The sequence below is a fragment of the Larus michahellis genome, chromosome 5 (genome assembly GCF_964199755.1).
Source record: "Larus michahellis chromosome 5, bLarMic1.1, whole genome shotgun sequence".
In the NCBI taxonomy this organism is placed as follows: domain Eukaryota; kingdom Metazoa; phylum Chordata; class Aves; order Charadriiformes; family Laridae; genus Larus; species Larus michahellis.
In genome coordinates this window covers 34,768,406-34,789,146 of record NC_133900.1, presented here as the reverse complement: position 1 = coordinate 34,789,146, position 20,741 = coordinate 34,768,406, and the positions used below count along the sequence as shown (strand labels likewise).

At 40.9% G+C, this 20,741-nt stretch overlaps 1 protein-coding gene across 42 annotated transcripts in view; it reads left to right on the top strand.

The window, feature by feature from the left end:
- Positions 1–20,741, top strand: part of PDLIM5 (PDZ and LIM domain 5) — a 153,195-nt gene that overhangs the window by 45,448 nt on the left and 87,006 nt on the right. For all 42 annotated transcript variants that reach the window (XM_074589536.1, XM_074589527.1, XM_074589529.1 and 39 more), the window contains one exon: positions 19,877–20,028. In XM_074589536.1, the coding sequence (XP_074445637.1) occupies positions 19,877–20,028 (152 nt within the window). The remainder of the gene's footprint in view (positions 1–19,876; positions 20,029–20,741) is intronic.

Below are 20,741 nucleotides of genomic sequence, written 5' to 3'. Positions count from 1 at the left end.
AGAGCTGATTTGGCTGTTGAGTGAATATTTTGTGTTTCTTCAGGCTGCACAAGAAATTTTGTGTTGTTTGTGGGCAAATACCTGATTCTAGTCAACTCTGCCCATCATGCTTTAATATGTAAGCAGGTGCTGAATTTTTGGCTCTTGGACATGCAGGTATTGGGATCCATACACAGTCCGGAGTAGTTGCCTACTGTAAGCAATCACCATAATGATTTTACCTCCTATTCCTTTTCTTCTGTGCTTGGGCACTTAATACTAACTCTGCAAGACTAAATACTTCAGCTCGGCAGATTACAGTTACAGCTTTCTCAATGTGCTGATATGCAGACTTGCTGCAATACAGAGGGTTTTTTGGAGACAGAGCAGCGAGAAGTGGTGAAATGCTGCTTGGAGGTCCCACCTTCAGCTCACGAATGGGCACTGTAGTGATGACAGTGCCTGGAGGAAAAGTATGCAAACCTCCTTTTCTGACAGAAGATGGAGAGTCTTGTCTAAAAGTTTTACTTGGCTAACCTGCTTTAACTGTTTATTTATTAAAAACATGCAGCATTGAGCCCAGAACTTCCAACATTTTGCTGTTTTTTACTCAGATTTTCTCTACTAAAGCCACGTTTTTCCTTACTCTCCTTTTTTTCTTCGTGCTTGAAAAGCTGCTCTTTTTTTCTTTTTTTTTCTCCCCACATCCCCCCCATGCCCTATAGCAAAGCTGAAATAAGAAGGTAGTTTTATCCTTGCAAATATGCCCTGACCTTCCATTTCACTGCTGGTTTTGAATGCTGCTGAAACTGTAATTTGTTGTTATTCTTGTCTCCTCCCCTCCAGTTCTTCTAAGACCTGGAGTTCTCCTCAGACCTTAAGTATTTTCACATTCGGGGGAAAAAAGAAAATCTTAGATTATTTGAGCCAGGCTAAAAAAAAATTTAAAAATATACAAGGACCAAAATGCAAACGACCACTCCCTTGAGGGGAGGATAAAGTGTTGCCTTTCAACAGGCTCTTCCTCCTCAGCAGTTCACTGAAAAATTTACTTTTGTTCTCCTTAGAAAATGTTTAGTGTTATTAATGGACTTTGAAACTTTATTTAGGGCACTATTTTCTTTTGTTAAGAATGTCTTGAAGTTCTTCAAAAGCTTAATTTGTAAGTTATTGCAAGGATTAAATAGATCCCTGTTGACATAAGTAGCCTTTTATGTTTATTATGGTTTAAGGTAGACGTCAAAAATGTGTATGTGCATGTCTTTCTGCATGTTTTATTTCAGTGCTGCAGAACGATGAGGAGAGAGATGTTGCAACACTGAGCTTTTTGTTCAAAGTACAAGCTGACCCGGTGCCAGCAGGCACTGGAAAGCTGTCATGCAAGGCCGAAAGAGAAATCAGCAGTGGTTTCCTTCGTACAGCTTTTTATTGATGCATACCAACCCTGGAACAGAGGTGGTAACAAATATCTGCAGGGGTAATGCTTTTAAAAAATTTTCAGCACAGCACTGTTACCGAAATCTTCAGAAGCTGTGTGTATTTGTATTGTTCCTGTAGATTTGGGAGGGCGGGTGTATATGTGTGCATACTGCAAGCACCCACCGCAACCTTTGGTCCAGGATCACACACTTGCTCCCAAGAAAAGCACTGCTGGTGCCGGCACCTTGCCGGGGTGGGGGTGAGGTGTGACTTGGGTCGCGTCCTGTAGGGCAGCTTCATTCGTGCGGCCATTCACTGTGGCCTCACCCTTCTCCTACCTGTCAGCATCGCAAAAAATGGTGATTGCTAAATTGTGCTTGAATTTACTGTGAAGAGAACCAGCCTGGTTTGTGTGTTTGCATGCCCCTTACCTCACTGGGGTCTTAAACAAGGAGTAATGAGTTTCATTGTCAAATTAAATGCCGTTTGCAAATGAGTGGCAAAGGTCCCCTTTTTCTTGTCTCCTTTTGGCTGTTATATTGTACATACCTAATGGAAGCACAGCGTATGTTATCTACCACACGAATCAGCAGTGGTCTGCAATGTTCCGGTATTTTGTTCTGTTTTCGGGTTGCCCTTTAACATGAAGTTTGTGTGCTGGTAATGCCATTGCTATGGGACAGCCTGTCCCTCGTCCTGCCTGACCTGGGTTTATATGCGCGCTGCTGGCATGGGTGTCCCCAGCCCTCCCGGCACAGCACTGGTGCTCTCCCTCCCTGACGCTTCTGCCCTCCTGCGTTTTCTTCTACCGCTGGCTGAGGCTGGCCCTGGGAAAGCCCTTATTTCTGCATTGAAATGGGGCTTCTGTTCACGTTTAGAAAGCAGTGAAGACTGAAGCTGTAAATCGGATACAGAGGCTGTAAATCATAGTTAAATTCCGTTGCAAGCTCAGTTTGTTTCACTTACTCACTGTAAATTTTATCTCTGTTCAATCTGAGGCCCTTTGCCAAGTACCTATGGCATTTTTCACGTCTGGATTTGGCAGAAGCATTAACTCAATCCCGTAATTCTTAAAACCCTAAAGCTGTGGCCCTCTGCTCCATTTCACCAGGGAGCTGGAGATGAAGCTAAAGGTTCATTATTAAAGCAGAGCTGTAACATAATCTATAGGCAGCGTATTAAAGTGACGTGCCAGCTCGATGTGCTGTGGTTTTAAATAACTTGCATTCATCTCCTCCGAGTACTAGATGAAAGTTTAGACCCTGGCTGAGCAGCCCACACCACGGTTGGACCTCGCTGTTCAACACGTAGGCTCTGGGGCACGTGTGTCCGTTTTGGACGCTCTTCCATTTCTTTTTTTTTTTAATCAGACTTTAATTTGGTTTTAAACAACAAACTCTGGAGACAAAGTTCTTTTCCTATGCCATATCTGTTTGTAGATAAATGACTGTGAGCCTTTTCATTCCTGTTCCTTACCCCCCCAACTGCCTTTGGTATTGCTAAATTAGGCTAGAGTGATTTTAGTTTTACTTCCAGATGTTTCATATAGGAGGAAAGCATTTGGCTGAAATTTTATTTTTGGGCAACCATATTAAAATATCTTAACCAGGTGACACGTACAAATTAAAAAGAGTATATTTAAAATTATTTAATTATGCAGAACTAAACCAGAAGGCTTTTACACCAGTGAAGTTGTCATCAACCCAAAAGGAGATCAGGTTAGTTGGATAAATAAATAAAAATGTTTTTCACTGGCAGACAGGGATGGTGAGCTGTGTGACTAGTATTAATTTCTTCATGCAATGTGTCCCAGAAACTTTGAACTTGCCTGGGATTGCTTTTGTAATGATTTGTATTTATGTGGTTCACAAAGTTACTCAAAATTCTTTTTCAGTTTTGGGGTGTTTCCTCCAGCATTGCGAGTTTTGCCTTTATGGATCTGAAAGCTCCTCAGCCCCATCTCCAATAAGCTTGAGTAGGAAGACACAATCTCATCAAGCCAGTCAAAGTCAGTATTGCCCCAGCCCTGTCGTGCCCCTGACCCCACGTACCACCCCCAGCCCCTGCACTACCACCACTCTTCATCTGTTCACGTGCTGTGCTAAAATGTCAGAAAAATACACTTTTTTTTTTCCATTTTTGCTGGGTAATACCGTCAGTTTTTCAATTAGTGTTAGGGATATGTGTATCCTAAAAATTCGGTTTCCAGGAGAACTACGTGTGACTCCGGGGCGTTGTATTATTGAAGTGTCAAGTTTAATTATATAAGCTGGAAGTTAGAGCACATTCTTGTTTTGTTTTGGTGAGGTTTGCCTAAGCCCACCCCAGGGACAAAAGAGTTTCCTCACCTGTGCTGGGAAATTAACTTTCACTTGTTACTGAACTCAATTAGACTTGGTGATATAAAGGGAGATGCTATGCAGTGTATCTGACTAATAACACTTAACGAATATTTTCTTCCTCTGATATCTTCCTTTTCTTAATCTTCTTGTGCGCCCTTTTATATGCTGTGGTCTGGGTTGCCCTCTTGTCTCTGAGCTGTAATTAGCAGACTCTGATGAATGTGACAGGGCATTTTGTTTTCCAGCAGATTGTACTTGATCACTGTTGTTCCAACCTGCCTCTTCTGCTGTTGAGTTGCTACATCAGTCGTGTACTCCTCAGGATGATGAAAACCAGGCTGCTTGTGTCTTCTCTGCAAGAGGGGGAGGAATGACAGCTATTTTCTGTTCAGTGGGCGCTGTGGTTAGTGTTTAGGAAGTGTGTGTGACTAACGGAGAAGCAGGGAGGTCTGGTATAACCTCAGGCAAGTTAATCACTATACATGTTGACATTTGAATGCAAACTTCCAGCTGCACCGGGATTTTCGTAGGTCTACTTGTAACTTCATCATTTATTGTTATTTTTTGCATTTGTGTCTTAGTCTAGTCTGGAAGAAAAAAAAAAAAGAGATGGTGTTCTGCTTTAAGCTTTGTTTATTCAGAAAAGACATTTTTTCCTCCTCAGTTTAATAGGAATGTGGAGGAAACTCTCCCCTGCTTCACATCTTGGGCTGCTGTAATTTTTGTTTTGTATGCTTTAAATTCTCAAAGGCTTGCGCTTCCTCGCTCCAGTTAAGCGCTGCAGATTGAAGGGGTGAACTCAGTTTGCTTGTGCATCTAAAGGGCTTGAAATGTAACTTCTTCAGCAGTTAATTTAGTGGTATCATGCTCTTCAATACGAGTCATTGACACAAAATATAGCGCTGCTAGTGCTGGTCTTTCTTTCGGCATGTTTAGTTTGTTTACTTAATGAGAGAAGCACTTCATAGGTAATTAAGCGCCTTGTGAACTTCGTGTTAGTAAGAAGCTCCTATAAATGGGAAGCTGAGATACTCCAGGGTGGCAAAATACCTGAAGGCACTGAGAGTGTCTGGGCTGTTGGCTCCTGTGGATGAAAAAGGGCCTGTCCCCTCGGGAGGGTTGCTCTCCTAGGGACGCTATCCACATCTGGGAGGTAGCGGGGCAAACACCTGGGACAGAGACTTTGAATTCACCAGGTGACCGGTTCCAGTGTGCGATGGAGGTTATTTTTGTGACTCTGACACAGGCTTGCATTTGGACACTAACTCTTGGTTGGGCTAACAAGTATTTTTTGCTGCGTAAGTGACATTGTACACTAGTAGTAATTGTGGAAGCTCAATCGTGGGCATGCGCACACACAGACAAGGCAGGGGAAGAAACACCCAGTTACTGCTGCTCCTGTCCATGACCACCCAAGTGAGAGTGGTGAAGTTCCCATATCCATCATCCTCCACGTCTGTTTATCGCGTTCATGCATTTGTTTGAAAACATTTGCAAGACTCCAGTTTGTCCCCTTGCTCTCCCCACAAGTTCCTGGTTTGGACACTGCTATTTCCCAGTCTTTAGGAATATGTGCAGCAACACGCTTGGCTCAGTGTGTGGCCCTGGAGGAGACCGTGTTGCCTTTCAGTATCAAAATCCAGTAAGGACAGATACTAATATTTTTTCATAGCCATGTCAGTGCTTATGCTTTTCTTCAAAAATCTGATCGCAATGTGCTCTTGTTATTAATGTGTGAAAACACCATCAAATGTATGTTTGGGCATGCTATGATCGTGCGATGTCATCACTTAAATCGAGCGGCTTAGAAGATAGAGAAAACATCCCTCTCCTCCCTGGAAAAGCAAACCTTTTAGTGGATTAGAAGTGCAGGCTGTAACTGAACACTAGCAAGAGATATGAAACGCTTCCAGACCGTTCAGCCTCTGGAAGAGCCGCTTGGGGATATGTGCTGTAAATCCAGGGCCTCCCTTTGGTAGGTTGCGTCATTTTAAGATATTTGATGCCTTCTAATAGGTGGCTGGAGAGGAATGTCCGAAGGTGTTAATTTCAAGGAAAGCATGATTGATGGTTGTGCAAAGAGCTCAGATCCTTTTGTAGATTTTTCAATGTCCCACTGAACCCGTTTGGCTTTTAGAAACTGGTTGAATAAAAATTGTGTATTTATGAGGAAAAAACCTTCCCCTAAAATTGGTTTGTTAAACAGGCAGTAAATATGCAAATGGTGCATTTTAGGGTTGGAGCGACATGACCCTTGGTGTCATCAGCTCATATGACTTGAGGACACTGCTTGCCAAAGGTCACTGGCTGCACATTACGTCTCACTTTCCACTTCCACGCGTGTGGCTATTCATGCATTCCACCTGCAGAAGCAGGACCAGGGATGCTATTGCTGTTTGGTGATTGATAAAAGTTTGGTGATTGATAAAAGCGTGGCTTGAATGGTGGTCTTGGGTGGGAAAGCCATCGGACCTTTCTGGTTCTGGTGGCCAAACCTGATTCTGTGATGGCCTTTGAATAATGCATCTTACCCTGGCTGGTAATGTCTGGAGAGGTGGGGAATGGACAGGACTAAATAAAACTTCTTTTTTAATGTTCCCATAAACTAAAGGTGGAGCCTCAGCAATTCTGGAGAAGGCATTCCCTTTCCCACCTCAGTGTATGGAGGTGGTTTTGCTTGGTTGCTTTCCTCCCCCTATCCCAAGTCTTGCAGCCAAAAGTTCGTTCCTTTTGTCTTGAAAAAGGGTTTTGCAAACAGTGTACCACTGCTCAACAAAGTCTTATGTCCCACTGAAGTGAGTTATCTGCTTACGTGTTTTGTAAATCATGGTTTTGAACACTGTCAAGTCACAGCTGATGGACGCGTCAGCGGATGCTGGGGATGCTTGCAGTGGAGGCTTCCTCTGCTATCCTCCACATCTTGGGCAGTTGGCGTTGGCATCTCCTGCGCAGCAGTACTGACTTTGCCAGCAGTCCCGGCTGTGGTAAGCCTCCAAGTGGGAAGAAGCATGATGGCAGAGTAACCCTGCCGGGACAGTTCTCCTGTCCTGCTTTCTGAGATGTTTCTTGGATATTCTCACTTCCTTTTTTTTCTAGGTAGGTTAAGAGATTTTTCATTGCTTTTGAGAGGCTGTGTTAGTTGCGTAATTTTTATTGGATTCGGACTGATGTGGAGAATCTCTTTTTTCAGCAGAGAACATGCAGATGATTTATTCTGAATACCTTTTCAATTTGAAAATGTCTTTCCCATCTTTCTACTGGCAAAGGGTATGTAATTGCTTGCGCTCCCGGCTTTCACCAGAACGGTGCTGTGTGCGTGGCCTACACAAACTTGAGGTACACAAAATTTATTAACGTTCAGAGTAGTGTGGCGAGACAGAAAGAATTATTCTTCCTGGCTGTTGCCGAAATAGTGGTCAACAAGGACATTATTATAAAGGCCAGAAACTTTGTACTTCATTTGGTATAGTTGATGCAGAATTCAAGCAAAAGCTAGCTGAAAAAAAACAATATAGGTACTGATTTTTATTTGCTTACTTATTTATAAAACTCTTCCAAAGTGTTATTTTCAGCAGTTCTGTAAGTAATACATTTACGTCTAGAAATTATTTGACATCTAGCATGAGTCTTCCTACAGTAAAATTTTTTATTGTTGGGTACTCAGTGAAAAAACTCGAAGTGACATGCTCAAGAAGAAATTGCAGGGATTTAGCAGGCAGGAAGGTAGGCTCTATCATCACATTTATAAAAAGCCGCCTGCTTGCGTGATGGTCAGGCTTTTATTCTGGAATAGCTTGGAAGGCATTCAAGAGGCTGTATGTAGGTCTTGGAGGTTACGAGAAGAGTGTAAATCACACGGAGAGCAGTGACTTCTATGTGAGTGATCAATATTTTGTACTGTTATCAGCAATAATAAAAAGAAACAAACAAACAAAAATCCCCCAAACTGCAGGCTTTCCATACCATCTGTCTTGGATCAAGCTGGAGAAATGAATGGATATTGGGTTTTGGTGTTGCATTTTTCAACTTGGAATTGTTTCCTAGCTTTATCTGTAACCAGCAGTACATACTGAATTTTTTTCAGAATGCTAGAGCAGTCTTGGTTTTAGTCCTAAAATTTAAGCCTGTAAATGATTTAAATTTTTATTTCCTTAGGTGTGACAATGAAGTAGAGTGAATATTTAGGGTGGATTTTTTTTTTCTGTGTGTTAATTTTGAAATGTCCTGATTGTAGTTTAGGTAGTATAGAGCTTAGAGATCATGACATACAAACTGAGGGGAGGGGGGGAGGGAGAGAAAATAAAAAAAGAAGTCATCACCAGAGAGCTAACGTGACTATCGGGCTCTGTTTTACAGGATTCCTCTGCAAGTCCAGGCTTTGAATGGCCGGACACTTGCCACTGCCCAGTGATAGGCAGAGAGCAAGTGATAGACTGTTGCAGGGAGTAAATTTGAAGGGTTGAGTTTTCTTCATTGTTTTTTTTCAGAGCTATTTGGTAACCAGCCGTATTCATTGTTTAGTTGTGTGTGTAACTTCTGGATCTCCAGATGTCCAAGTAAGAAAAAACGTGTTGCAGCATAACTCTGACTTTAGGTTATTATGATTAGCAATTGCAGTGCCGCTTTCAGCAGTGAAACTCAGAAGACCGTTAAAATACAGCAGCAAGAAATTTAGACAAAGTTCATAGTGGCAACAAGTACAGTAGCATTTTCCTCTCTGGAGCTTTAGTAAGGAAGTTTCACGTGGGTGTATATTCAGTCTTAAATGTCTGCAATACGTTTGTCAATTGAATGGTAAGGAGAACTTACTTAAAACGAGGGTCTTCATTTTGCAGTCAGAGTTTTTGTCCTGAATAGCTGCCTGTTTTCTCTGGACAAGTGCTTTTTGTCGTGTGCGGCCTAAAAAAAATGCTGATAATCTTCATGTGGTCATCTTGTACGGGTCCCCAGCAGAGAGGACAAATGCCTTTTTATTTATATAGGTGTGTGTGTATAAAATAAATATTTATACATAAATATTTACTTGAAGAATATGTGGGTATAACACCATCTATAGTAATATATCCAGTGTTTGAAATACATCTATAAATAAATGTACATATAAAACCCCCACACCTGAAACTGTGTAAACAAATGATGTAAAAGTGATGTTTGAAGTCAAGTAAACGAAAACAGTTGTGTATATATATATATGTAATTTAGAAATGGAAAATTAAATTTGAAATTGTTATATATTCTCATAAGCTATATTAGCTTGCGATGAAGATTTTTTTTTTTTGTCTTAGCTATAAACAGCTGGTATGAATTTATTAAACAATGTGCAACTCCTTTAAAATGTGTTTCTTGTTTTCTGCGGATTTTTTATTGGACTTTTTTCTGCAATATTTTATACTTTGGGGTTTTGGCCAATAAGTGTCTGGCTTAAAATAAATGTCTGCTATAATATTCCCTTGACGTATAAAAGGCAAGATATCCACTAGGATTTACTAACGTCTCCTCTTTCTGTTTTATTTCTTTGTGCTAGAAGTTTGCATTGAACTTATCCTACGGAGTTCTCTCTACATTGCATTAAATAAAGGCACGTACATATAGGACTGTGCTTTCATTGATCTGGAGTAGGACTCGGAACATCAGTGTATTAAGCCATAGTTGGTTTAATTGTCTCTTTCCATGCACTTCAGCGTATGCTTATTTATCTGAGCTGAGTTGTCTTCTTTCGCATGTGTAAGGTTAACTTTTTCTTCCACATTACCAAAGGAAAGTGCCATAAGCATTAGTGCCTTTATACTTAGAACGTGAACCCTCTATTGATGCGGCACAGTTGAGTGGGAGAAGCTTCTGCACCTTGATGCATTTCTTCTGCACTGTCGTCTTGGGTGTTGAGCTCAAAGGAGAGCTGGCAGAAACGTAGCTCTGAGTCCCCAGCCTTTTAAGCTGCTGGTTATAATGCTAACAGAATGTGTTCACTTTTTTTTTTTTTTTTAAAAATGTGACTCCTAAATGTGGCAGAACAACTTTCTGTGGGGAGTGAATGTGGTGGGCTGTCATTGCTGCACTTGGGTTTCACCTTGAAAGTGGGTTTCTGGTACAGCTTTTGCAGAGTGCCGGTTTGGGTTGGCATTCAGCTGAGCTGTGCTCCCTGGACAGATGATTTGTGCCAGTAAGCAATATTCACAGTGCCTGAACTTGCCTCCATTTTCTTCTTTACTTACATGGTGAAGCTTATCATTATCTCAGTTCTTTGAAGCAAGAGGGTTTTTTCCTATGTGTTTGTGCTCTGGATAGGAGAAAGTGAGACAACGGCTTGTATATCACAAAGGTTTCAATTTGTAGTAGCGTTTTCTTGCCCCTGGCTGTTAGTTTTTGTCACAGGAGTTTTTGCTTCACGCTTCCCCATATAACTGTCTCTGCTTTGCTCTCCTCTGCGTTGCTTTCACGTGTGGGATTGCTTCATTAGTTGCATTCCCTTCTCACTGCTTCCCTGTACGAGGCTCCTCTTTTTCCTGTGAGAGGTACCCCAAGGCAAAAAAAATTAAAAATCAATACTTTTAAATTACACAGTAGAACATATTATTCTATTTGTATTCCTATATTGTATGTTCTGGAAGCATGGGGTGGTTGCATCATGTTTGATGCAGAAAAGGCATATCCCATTAGGAGGGACTAAATTGTAGGCCATGAAAACAAGATGACACTTATTGGGCTACTAAGGTTATTGAAGAGATGGATGTTTAGTTATTGGAATTAATTTTATCATCTGTAAATGAATAAAAATAATCCTGTTTGAGAAGGAAATACACCATTATATGCACTGTAGACATCTTCATATGTATGGCCTTTACAGTATGGAAATTAATTTCTTCTTTGGAAGAAACTTAGCTCAGTCCCTTTTGCTGCCTCACACTGCAGCTGCATTAGAGAAAACTAATGCTTCTTTGATTTGGGTTAAGTCAGGAGACCCCAGCAATAAAACTTACTTAGTAACTTTCCAAACTGTTTATTCCAAAAGGGACAGGCACATAAACTTCTGTTCTAATGCAAATCGCCTGGCTGCTGAGATGGTACCTCCTCAGCAGTCCAAAGTATTTTAGTGCTTTGTTTGTGGGCTTAATTTGTGTTGGCTGCCCAAAACAACCCAACCCTGTAAGTGTAAGAGAGAGTCTACAGACCTGCAGGTCCCAAAAAATAAAGTAGCCGTACAAAGTTTACGTTACGTTTCTAGCTACATTTTGATTTCCATTTCCTCTTTCTGTCTCTTTGAGAAATTAAGTAGGCAGTAATTTTTACCCACTGGCATATAGTCTCCCAGGGAGAAATCTGGATTAGTTCTGTAAACTCTCTGAACAGAAGAATAATCTTCAGAGAGAAGACAGCCAGTTAAAATAAATAGGGCTCTAAGGCATGCTGGCAGCATGAGAACACGACTGAGCTCCTTGAGAGAAGGCTTAGCGAAAGCTACTAATTTAGGGTCTTAAATATCTGCAGACATTCTGGCACTTTACTGTAAATCATTTTCCATCACTTAAATATTTGGAAAGCATATATTTTTTGGAATTGCCCATGTTCTTCTTGCAAATATGTTTTTAGCCACAATGTCTGAATTATTTTGCCTTAGTCCTTTTGACAACTAGTTTTTTGACTTTGTGGCATTATTTCTTCTCCAACTTGGAACATTAGTTGTCTCCTGTTATTTGGGAGACCCACAGGTATTGCCTATCCCATCTTGGTCACAATCCTTTCATCTCTTTGTTCTCTTCAATGCTTTGAATGACTTGGAAAAGCAAGACCAGGTGTTTAGTCTTGTTAGATTCCAATAGAGGTACACTTATACGGAGTGGTTTGTTTATTCCTCGTGCAAAGTGAATGTGAATTTTGACTCATTTTAATAAGCCTTTGAATTCCAATTTTAACTTGTATGTGAGTACCTGAAAAAAGTTTAAGCTGCATGTAAAACATGTGAAATGTATCATAATTTATTGCTGCATGTGTAGTTAATTACTTCCATTTCATATGGTCAAGTTCAAAAGCAGGGGTCATCCTTTCTAATAACTGCTACTGAATTTGCAGTGATGATGCTGTATTGGTGTTATGTCAAAAATGAAATCTGAAGGCACCTTTTGTGAAGTTGTTTGCCTCTGCTTCCTTGTGTCCTGCAGTGGCTGGGCTGCTGTAAGGGAAAGTGGAGAGGTAGCAGAGATGAAACCTGCTCGTGGAATAGTAGAGCCGCAAGGAAACCATGATTGGTCAAGCCGTGACAAGTGCGAGATGGCACCAGCTAATAACCCTTCTGGCATCGGCATGCGGAAACTGTTCCTGCTCATTAACAACCTGTTCTGGGGCAAGCAAGGGAACCTGAGGGCTGCTGCTTCTGCTTCACTCCGCTGGCATTGAAGTTGATCTGTTTAGCATTAGTTGATTGAAAAATAAAAGATCACGTATCTGAAAGGCCTATGCTTTGTGCAGTTACTCTATTTTGTAAATTTAGTTTATATTTTTGGATCCTTTTCTGCATCAACCCAACTGTGTGGAAGAGTAATTAACAGTACATGGTGCCTTTTCTGTTTTTAGCAGCTGACATCCTCTTGTGCTCCTCTGTAGGTGCATAGCTCCGTGTGTTTGGTGCATGCAGGGATGGATAGAGTGATGGATGTGTGTGTATGTAACAGTTTGTTTAAAGTGCAAAGGCAAGTTAAAATTTCGTCTTTGTGGAGGGCATTAGATAAATATTAAGGGCTGAAATATAGTAAGAGAAAAATGTTAAGAAGAGTCAGTTGAAACCGTGTGTCTTTTTCCTAAAACCTGTGAACCCACAGGCATGCTCAGCCATGTTTGTGTTGAGGGAATGCTCAGACTTTGTGTTAGGTTTTGTTTGACATAATTTCTAACGTGAAACTACATGGCGCAATCACATTTAAAAGTACGTTGTTGTCAGTGTTACTGCTGACGACAGGTAGCAGAACTGGGAATGAAATGCAAGAGATGGTTTTGTGGGTTCCTCACTGGCAAAATGGCTGAATGCATGTGGGCTCTCTCCATCCTTTTCCCGTGAGCTGGGGTGAGTCTAAGGGATGGTTTGGGTCTGCTGCAGCCAAGCCGCTGCTGCACCACAGTGGAGGAGCTGCTGCGTATGGAGGGAAAATGACGAAGCGAAGCAGGAGGAGCTGGGAGGACAAGCCCCTGGCCAGGGCTGGGGTGGTATCTGCTATCTACTGTTGGGATCCACAGCCAGACCGAGAAGTATGGCGAGGTGGTACTTTGCCTTATACGTTTTTTTTCTTACATGTTATATTTAATGATTATTGGTGTGCTATGCACGCCTTAGATTATGGCTTAATAGATCAGTCTGGAAGCACCTTTAAAGTTACGGGGAGAAAACGAGGGAACTGGAAACTTAGAGGAGCACGCAGGAGTACGGCCTAGTGGAGCGAGGTGAGGGCAGCATTTCCTGGCAGTGATAAGTAGCAAAATACTCTGGTAATCAAAATGGGTTTTTTGACCTAAGCTAATTTTAATCCCTGCTTGGTTTGGGGAAAACCTTCAACTTATTTGCAGAACTGCCTCATAACCCCTTTTGTAGCTGGTTGTGTCAGCGGTTTCCACTGCAAACCCTGCATTAGGGTTCTTATAACTCAGCTGTATAAATTTGATCTGGACTTTAAAATTGGCATGTACATTCTTGATTTGGAAGCAAGTATCGAGGCTGGATGGCTAATCTGTTGGCTATGCGAATAATATTGCTGTAGTAAAGGCTGTGAGGAATATGATACAGCTCTCAGTTTCCATTGAGCGCAGAGGAAGCTTGTTTGTCACAAAGAGCAGGTGCTGCCATGGCTCTTTTTTTTCACGCAGGAGTGGTAAGCTAGATCCCAAGTGTCCCAAACCTGTCGGGGGTCAACAGTGTAAGTTGAGTTTTTGCTTCCTCCTTGGCAGGGAAGGAGATGAGGAAGGGCTTTGGTGAGCCACCCTGTTAGGTAGGGCACACTGGAGCACAGCAATATATGGTAGGTTTAGATTGGATATTAGGAAAAATTTCTTCACTGAAAGGGTTGTCAAGCATTGGAACAGGCTGCCCAGGGAAGTGGTGGAGTCACCGTCCTTGGAGGTATTTAAAAGATGTATAGCTGTAGTGCTGAGGGACGTGGTTTAGTGGTATCTTGGTAGTGCTAGATTAATGGTCGGACTTGATGATCTTAAAGGTCTCTTCCAACCAAAACGATTCTATGATACCCTCTTTGAGCCGGTGGTGTTCAGGCATCAGAGCCGAGTACAGGGCACTGCTGCCGTTGGGGGGTGCTGGGATCACCCATCAGGAGTCAGGTCGGACACACAGAATTCCTGTGAGGAAGCTGGTGCAGCTATGGAGCTTAAGTGTGACGCCCCTGGTGTTTTGGGTCAAGGTTGGGTTCTCCGAAAATACAGTAAGGGCTGCTTCTCCAAGCTTGCAGTGATTCACTGAAGGGGTATTTTCTAGCATACTTTGAACTCTATGTACTTTTGAGGGCAGGCTGTTAAAATACTGGCTATTAGTGCAAGGTGGTACTTTGGTCAGGTGAAATGAGGCTAGGCATAAAAAAGGCAGTAACAGATAGCGAGTGTAAATATTTGCAGAAAGTGTATTATAGCAGGGGAGATAAAGCTCTTGTGGTTTGAACATCTGTGTGAAAAGGCAGGGTGTTGTTTGATAAAAGATTTCTTTAATACATTATTTATTTAAGAAGAGTATTTTATTTTGTGATTCTGCAAAGCTCTTCTGCAATGTTCTTTAATATAGGGAAGGATGTAGACTGAAAGAAAAGCAAGTAATGATATAAAGATCATTGGTTGACTTCTGCTTTGATTATGCACGAAATTAAACTGAGTTGCTGTAGCCAACCACATATCAGAAATGCTCGAGGGGTAAAAATCAAGCTAGAGGGATTTCAGGTAGCACAGGGATATTTAAATTGGGAGCAATGAATTGCATTCTGAGAGAAAGTTGCAGATGATGTTGAAGGATGTTTGTGTGATGGGGGACCATTATTTACTGTCAGACTACGAAATAGTTTCTTTGTGAGAGTGGTTGTGATGTACTATCACACGAGCCAGTTGCAGCTAAGATTGATTCAAGGCAGACTGCATGGAAAAGATAAAAGGCAGCTTCCATCTCTAGTCAAATAGACCTTTGTCTTAAGAGTAACTGCAAGGTATTTCATTTATTACTGCATGCAGGCTGAATAGTGATGGCTTGCAGAAGAGATGCTTGTCAAGTTTTCTTCTTAGTCATGTGAGGAATAGATGGTTATAAGTTAATTAGAAATGAGTTAAGCTACAAATTAACATTGATTCAGAGATAGATGCACATGTATGTGCACATATGCAGTTTTCCTGGAAAGCATCTTTTAAAATATCTTGTTAAAGCTTGACAGTAATAGTAAAAAAGCTATTTAAAAAAAAATAAAAAAAATATATATATTGGCTATTGCAAAATGAAATAATAGGCTGGCTAAAAATTAGCTCAAGGAAACAGTTGTATTCCAGTGTTTTGGGGCTGTTTGATTTTAACAGCCTGAGGCGTAGAGCTATACTGAGATGACTTTTTATACTGTGGCTTTTGAAGTTCATCCTGGATCAAGAACTGGTTTACTTTTGGTTTATCTCCATTTGGAATGTATTTTAGAACAATATTTGCAGTTTTGGAAAACTAATGTGTAAAACAACAAGAACAATAAAAACTTTTTTTTTTTTGTCAAACAAAACTGAAATCTAATATTAGATGGGTGACTTTATTTACGTTTATTAGAAAGCGTCCTGAGCATCTCTGGATGGCGTAGACTAGCTTTTGGCTTTCAGCCAGGAAGCTGGTTGCTGCTGAGGGGCGGAAAAGAGGGTTGCTGCTGGGGGCTGCTGGGATGATTGGCCTCAGCAGGTGCCTGATCATGAAATGTCCCTCCTGCTTTCCTCCCCCTCTGTCTCAAAATGAGCTTCCCAGAGTACAGAGGCATGGAACTAAGGAGGAGGAAACATTTCTGGCTTGGCAATTTTGTAGCTTTTACAATCTGGTGGTTAACATCGGAAAAAAGTCTCTTTTTTTTTTTTTTTTTTTGTAGCTGTAATTCACACTTGATTTTTAAAAACTTGCCACATAAATACAGAATTAAAACAGATCCATCAAGGATTTGAAGAATATTTGTGGTGCTTAGAGGTTAGTTTGATTCAAAGGTAGACAGATTTATAATTTTAGTGCTATACTCTTCTGTGCATACGTCTTGTTGCATTGATTCTATTCGTTTGCACGTGTATGTTTAATAAAGACATGTTTCAAGGATATGCTTTTTTCCTACTAGGAATTAAACATTAGGTGTTTGTGGTTTTGTTTTTTTTTTTTTTTGTCCATCAGTTTACTAGTCTTTTGGTATTTAAGCATAGGTTATACTGTAGTTCAGTGACTGATGCCAGATAATTTTACTAAGCTAAGGTTAAATTTGCAGTTTAAGAACAAAATCACACGTACAGGACAAAAAGTGTGGTACAAAAGTAGTAATGATTTATAAGTACCATTTCAAAATTTCCTATATATTAGCACCTGCATGTTTTTATATCTTCTCCATCTGTTGGATTTTTTAGAATCTAGGTGAAAATGATGAAATAAATGGAGTTAGTTTGCATTGTGACAAGGAACATGGGGAACCTTTCTTTCAGTTTTGGTTCAAATGTGTACTCAGTTTTGCATGCATAATCCCAAGTATTTATATGGATTCACAGAGTCTAAGAAGTGTCAAAACTGAGGCTTCTGGGGTATAAATATGCCTGCAGTGTGGAAAAGATTCTTAACTATTTCAAGTGTTCTAATTCCTCCTGCTGGTTCAGTATGGATGTTTGTTTATTTTTTATATACTTGCTCTTGTGATTGTATTCTTCTTGCATCCTCTTACATGGTAAACTCTACCCTTGTTGCTTCAGTCCCACTTCGTTATAGGCACTTCACAAGCCAAGGATGCTGCCTGGGACTCTCAGGGAAGGCTTGTGCTCTGGCTGAGGTTTCCTGGAAGTACCAACCTCACCTCTCTGGTTAGTCAGATCTCTTCTCCCAAATCAGTAGATGTTACTCTGAAGTCTTATTCGCTGTATCTAGATAAGGAGATTACTGCTCTGGCATCCCTTTGCAGTTCTTCACGCTCCTATCCAGTGATTTGTTTGTTCAGGTGTACCTGTGACAACCTCACCTATAAGGCAGATTCAGTCCCCTGCCTGCATGGCAGGTCTCGTGGACATAACCAGGGGCTCGTCATGCTTTCAGGACATGCCTGGTTTTTTTCCCCATTTTCAGAGTGCATTTTCCAGCCATATGTGTTTCAGGGATTTTCAGCCTGGGGTTTTGCTGAAAATGATTTTACAGCTGTCTCTCATGTGTACTTGCAAAGAGTTTCATCTGCAGTAAGCAACAGTTTAAAAGTGACCTCTTGAAAGTCAAGTGTTTAGTTATGGGTTGTCATGTGTTGGCTGCTGGAATCAAAGAAAAAAGTGATTTTTTTTAATTAATTTGTTTTATTTTTCTACTTCTTTGGATGATAAGGCCTTCCCCTGTACGCCCACGGAAATAGTCACCCTGAAGCCTGCTTTTGAAGTCTCACTGCTGAATGTGTATAGGTTGCTTTTTTCATCCTGAATTACGATGCATGAACATCATGCGTATTTGTGTACATTCGGAGAAAGCTAGATTTTATTCACTTCAGCAGTCCAATCACAAAGCACAGTGATCTGTTTGACCTTTAGCTTTTAGCACCCTTACGTTCCTTTCCCTTTTCCAGAACTTGCTGACAAATGTCAGCATGCCATAACGTATCGGTGTAGAGATCTGTTTATGGCAGGTTCCACTCCTCACCCAAAGGTTTGAGGAGCTTCCCTATAAATAGCTATATTGGTCATAGCTTCCTATATGCTTGTAGGGTTCCCTGGTCTGTGTTTTATAGTAACCGGCTCTCTTAGCTCAGAATTTGGCTATGAACACCAACTTTTGGAGGAATTTCGGCTTTGCTGTTGAAGGCTTTTGTAAAATGATGCACCATAAGAGCTGTAATTCTGATGAATTTAGCCAGTCAAGAAGTTTTTCTGAAATTAGTGTATCTCTTTTTTTCCCCTCTGTCTTCTACTTTTCTTCCTTACATGGGACTTGCTCTGCTGACTTTCTCTTGACAGCAACCTTCAGTTTCAACTCTGGCTAAAATTGTTCTGTTGACCTATAACGCCGAGGGACTGGCTGCTGTTTCGAATCTGAGAGATGACAAGTCTTCCTACATCTCAGGCTTCTCCTTTCATCAGAATAATGTATTTGATAGCATAGGATTAACACCAAATGGAAGGATTTTTCTGGTTTTGTTTGGATTTTTGGCTATTGTGTTTAGTTGATAAAAATTGCTACTGCAGATATCCGTGGGACATAGGTTGGTGTTGAAAAGTGCCAGCCATGATCCACTGAATGTGAAATTTCTTGCTTTCAGTCTATATGTTGTCAAATTATACATTTTTGGAGTATTGCATTTGCACTTGTCTTGCAGCATTAGGCAATACTTTTTCCTCTGAGTATTTGTCTTCAGATGCTGTCCAATCTGCATGTCACAGCTGTCATGTATTATAGTCTCTGAGATTTTAGGAAAGCCTTAACCATATCAGGTAGGCTGATAGGACACTTTGCACAGGTTTACTGACAAGTGACTGTTCATACACAAATGCCAAGTCTGAGTCCCTAGTATTTCATGTAATTCTACCCCTTTGCCAGAGACAGTTTTCAAGACCTAGCCTGGCTTCTCCTGTTGGAGAGGTCTAGGTGTGGAGACTGGTGACTGTATTTTGTGGTTGGTCATTGTCAAAAGGAACCACAAGAAACTGAAACTTCTTGGTCCCTACTGAGTGAACTAAAACAGCGGGGTTTTAAAAACACCAGAGATGAAAGCCTTCTTTCTGCCTCCCTTTGAGAAGTTGCTTACTAGAGCATGACTGTGGCCCAAGGTGAACTCCACTTTGGGAAGTAAAGATGAAATAATTCTGCTGCTTGCAACACCTGCCTAAAACGTAGCGCTTTTTTCAAGGAGCGCACTCATGCTTGCAGGCAAAGGAAAGAGTTGTGAGATTTTGTATGCACAGCACAAGCAGCTACAACTTCTCTGCTTTGAGACAGGAAATATATCTGGAAACAAAGAGTGAATTTTCACCATCCAGGACTGCTCTCTTCAGCCAGCTATAAAGTGGTTAGTAGATTGAGGACCGGGGATATAAATCATCGCATAGATCTTACCATGTGTTGCTTTATTTCTATTTCTGTTCTGGGGAATGAAGCTAGTTGAAGTTCAGTGGCATCAGATGAAAAGATTAATTTATTGTTCAATCGAGGTCAATAATGTGAACTTTACAAAGCTTTCTGTTGCAAGACTATTTCATTCAAGTGGACCAAAGGCAATTGAGCTGAACTTTGGCAGTGACCTTGATCAAAGATGCAGACTGCTCAAGAGGCCTTTCTTATTCTGGTCTGAATATACTGCAGGTCGCTGGGGGCTATAAACCTATTGAGAGAAAGGCAAAACAAAGTCCTGTAACTGGTCTGTCTGTGATGTTGAACTTATGACTTTCTAGTAGTTGCAGCTGGGGAAAAGTCTTCCATGCACGTGACCAGTCATTGACAAATACATAAACTTTGAAGAGCTTCTTTAGATGGAAAATCTAGAAAGGAAAAAGCTGGTTTACAGCCTTCCTTTCTCCTCTTGTGAGAAAAATTTCATATATGAGGAGACAGGAGACTGGAACTTGGCATCCAGGAAAACTGTATGTGCCCATCCCTGCTTGCGTCTCTTGGTGCATGTGCACAGTTGCAGCCGGTAAAGTAGAAGTGGAGTTTTTGAAAACTAGACAATACTGTGCAGTATTTTTCATGTCATCCAAGTGAAATAAGAACAAGAACCTATAAATATTGCTTCACCAGAAAGAAAGATAGTACAGTAACTTTCACAGGGGCATACTCACAAAGGAGAAAAGACACATATGTCTCTTTTTTTTTTTCTTTTTCTTTCTATGAAAAAGCACAGTAAGATATTGTGGTCCTGTGTTCAGAGAATATAGACATAAACCACCCAAGTTTCTCATTTGCCATTCTTTTGATATTTCAGCTTAACGATGGTGGCAAGGCAGCCCGAGCACATGTGGGAATTGGTGATGTGGTTCTCACCATTGATGGGATAAGTACGGATGGGATGACTCATCTAGAAGCACAAAACAAGATCAAGGCATGTACAGGCAATTTGAACATGACTCTGCAAAGGTAAGATACCTTTTTCCTTTTTTTTTTTTTTTAAAAAAAAAAAAAAAAAAAGAAAATTAATCATCATCCTAACAGTTGTTTGGAGGATAAAAGCATGTAAGTGGTTTGGCAAAGTGCATGGAGTTAAATGGCCACAATTGAAAGATAAGCTGCTGTAGCCTGAAATGTGTCTTGATTTATAGCATTTTAGAAAACTTATTAGATGTTAATTATGTGAGTCGACAAAGACCTTTTCCAACCTTCTGTCACCTGCTCTAAATTGAATGAAGTCTAGTTCCTCTTCCTGTTGAGCTTCAGTTTTGTTAACACCTGTTTAATTAAAAGCAGGTTTTGTCTAGGCTCTATTTCCCTCCCCTTCCAGTGATTGACTAGGGCCACTTCTTTTTTTGGGTCAAGTCCTACATCGTCAGATGTCAGCAAACAGAATGATGGATTTATTGAAACAGTTAACCCCTGAGTTGTATGGATGAAAATAACTGCAGCTTGGAGTCAGAGAGAGAGATGTTTCCCAAAGTGATACTAATGTTTCACAAAGTAGCAGCTTCCCTTCGCTAATTGCAGCATCATCTGTAGAAGCTACAGCTGGGTCCGGTCTCCCTGTTCCTGAAACATACAGTTTATTGAATATCAGCAATTTCCCAGCTAGCCTGAGACTGTGTTTTGGGAGGGGTTGGAAGAAGGGCGCAGGATGCTCATGTGCGGGCTATTGGAAC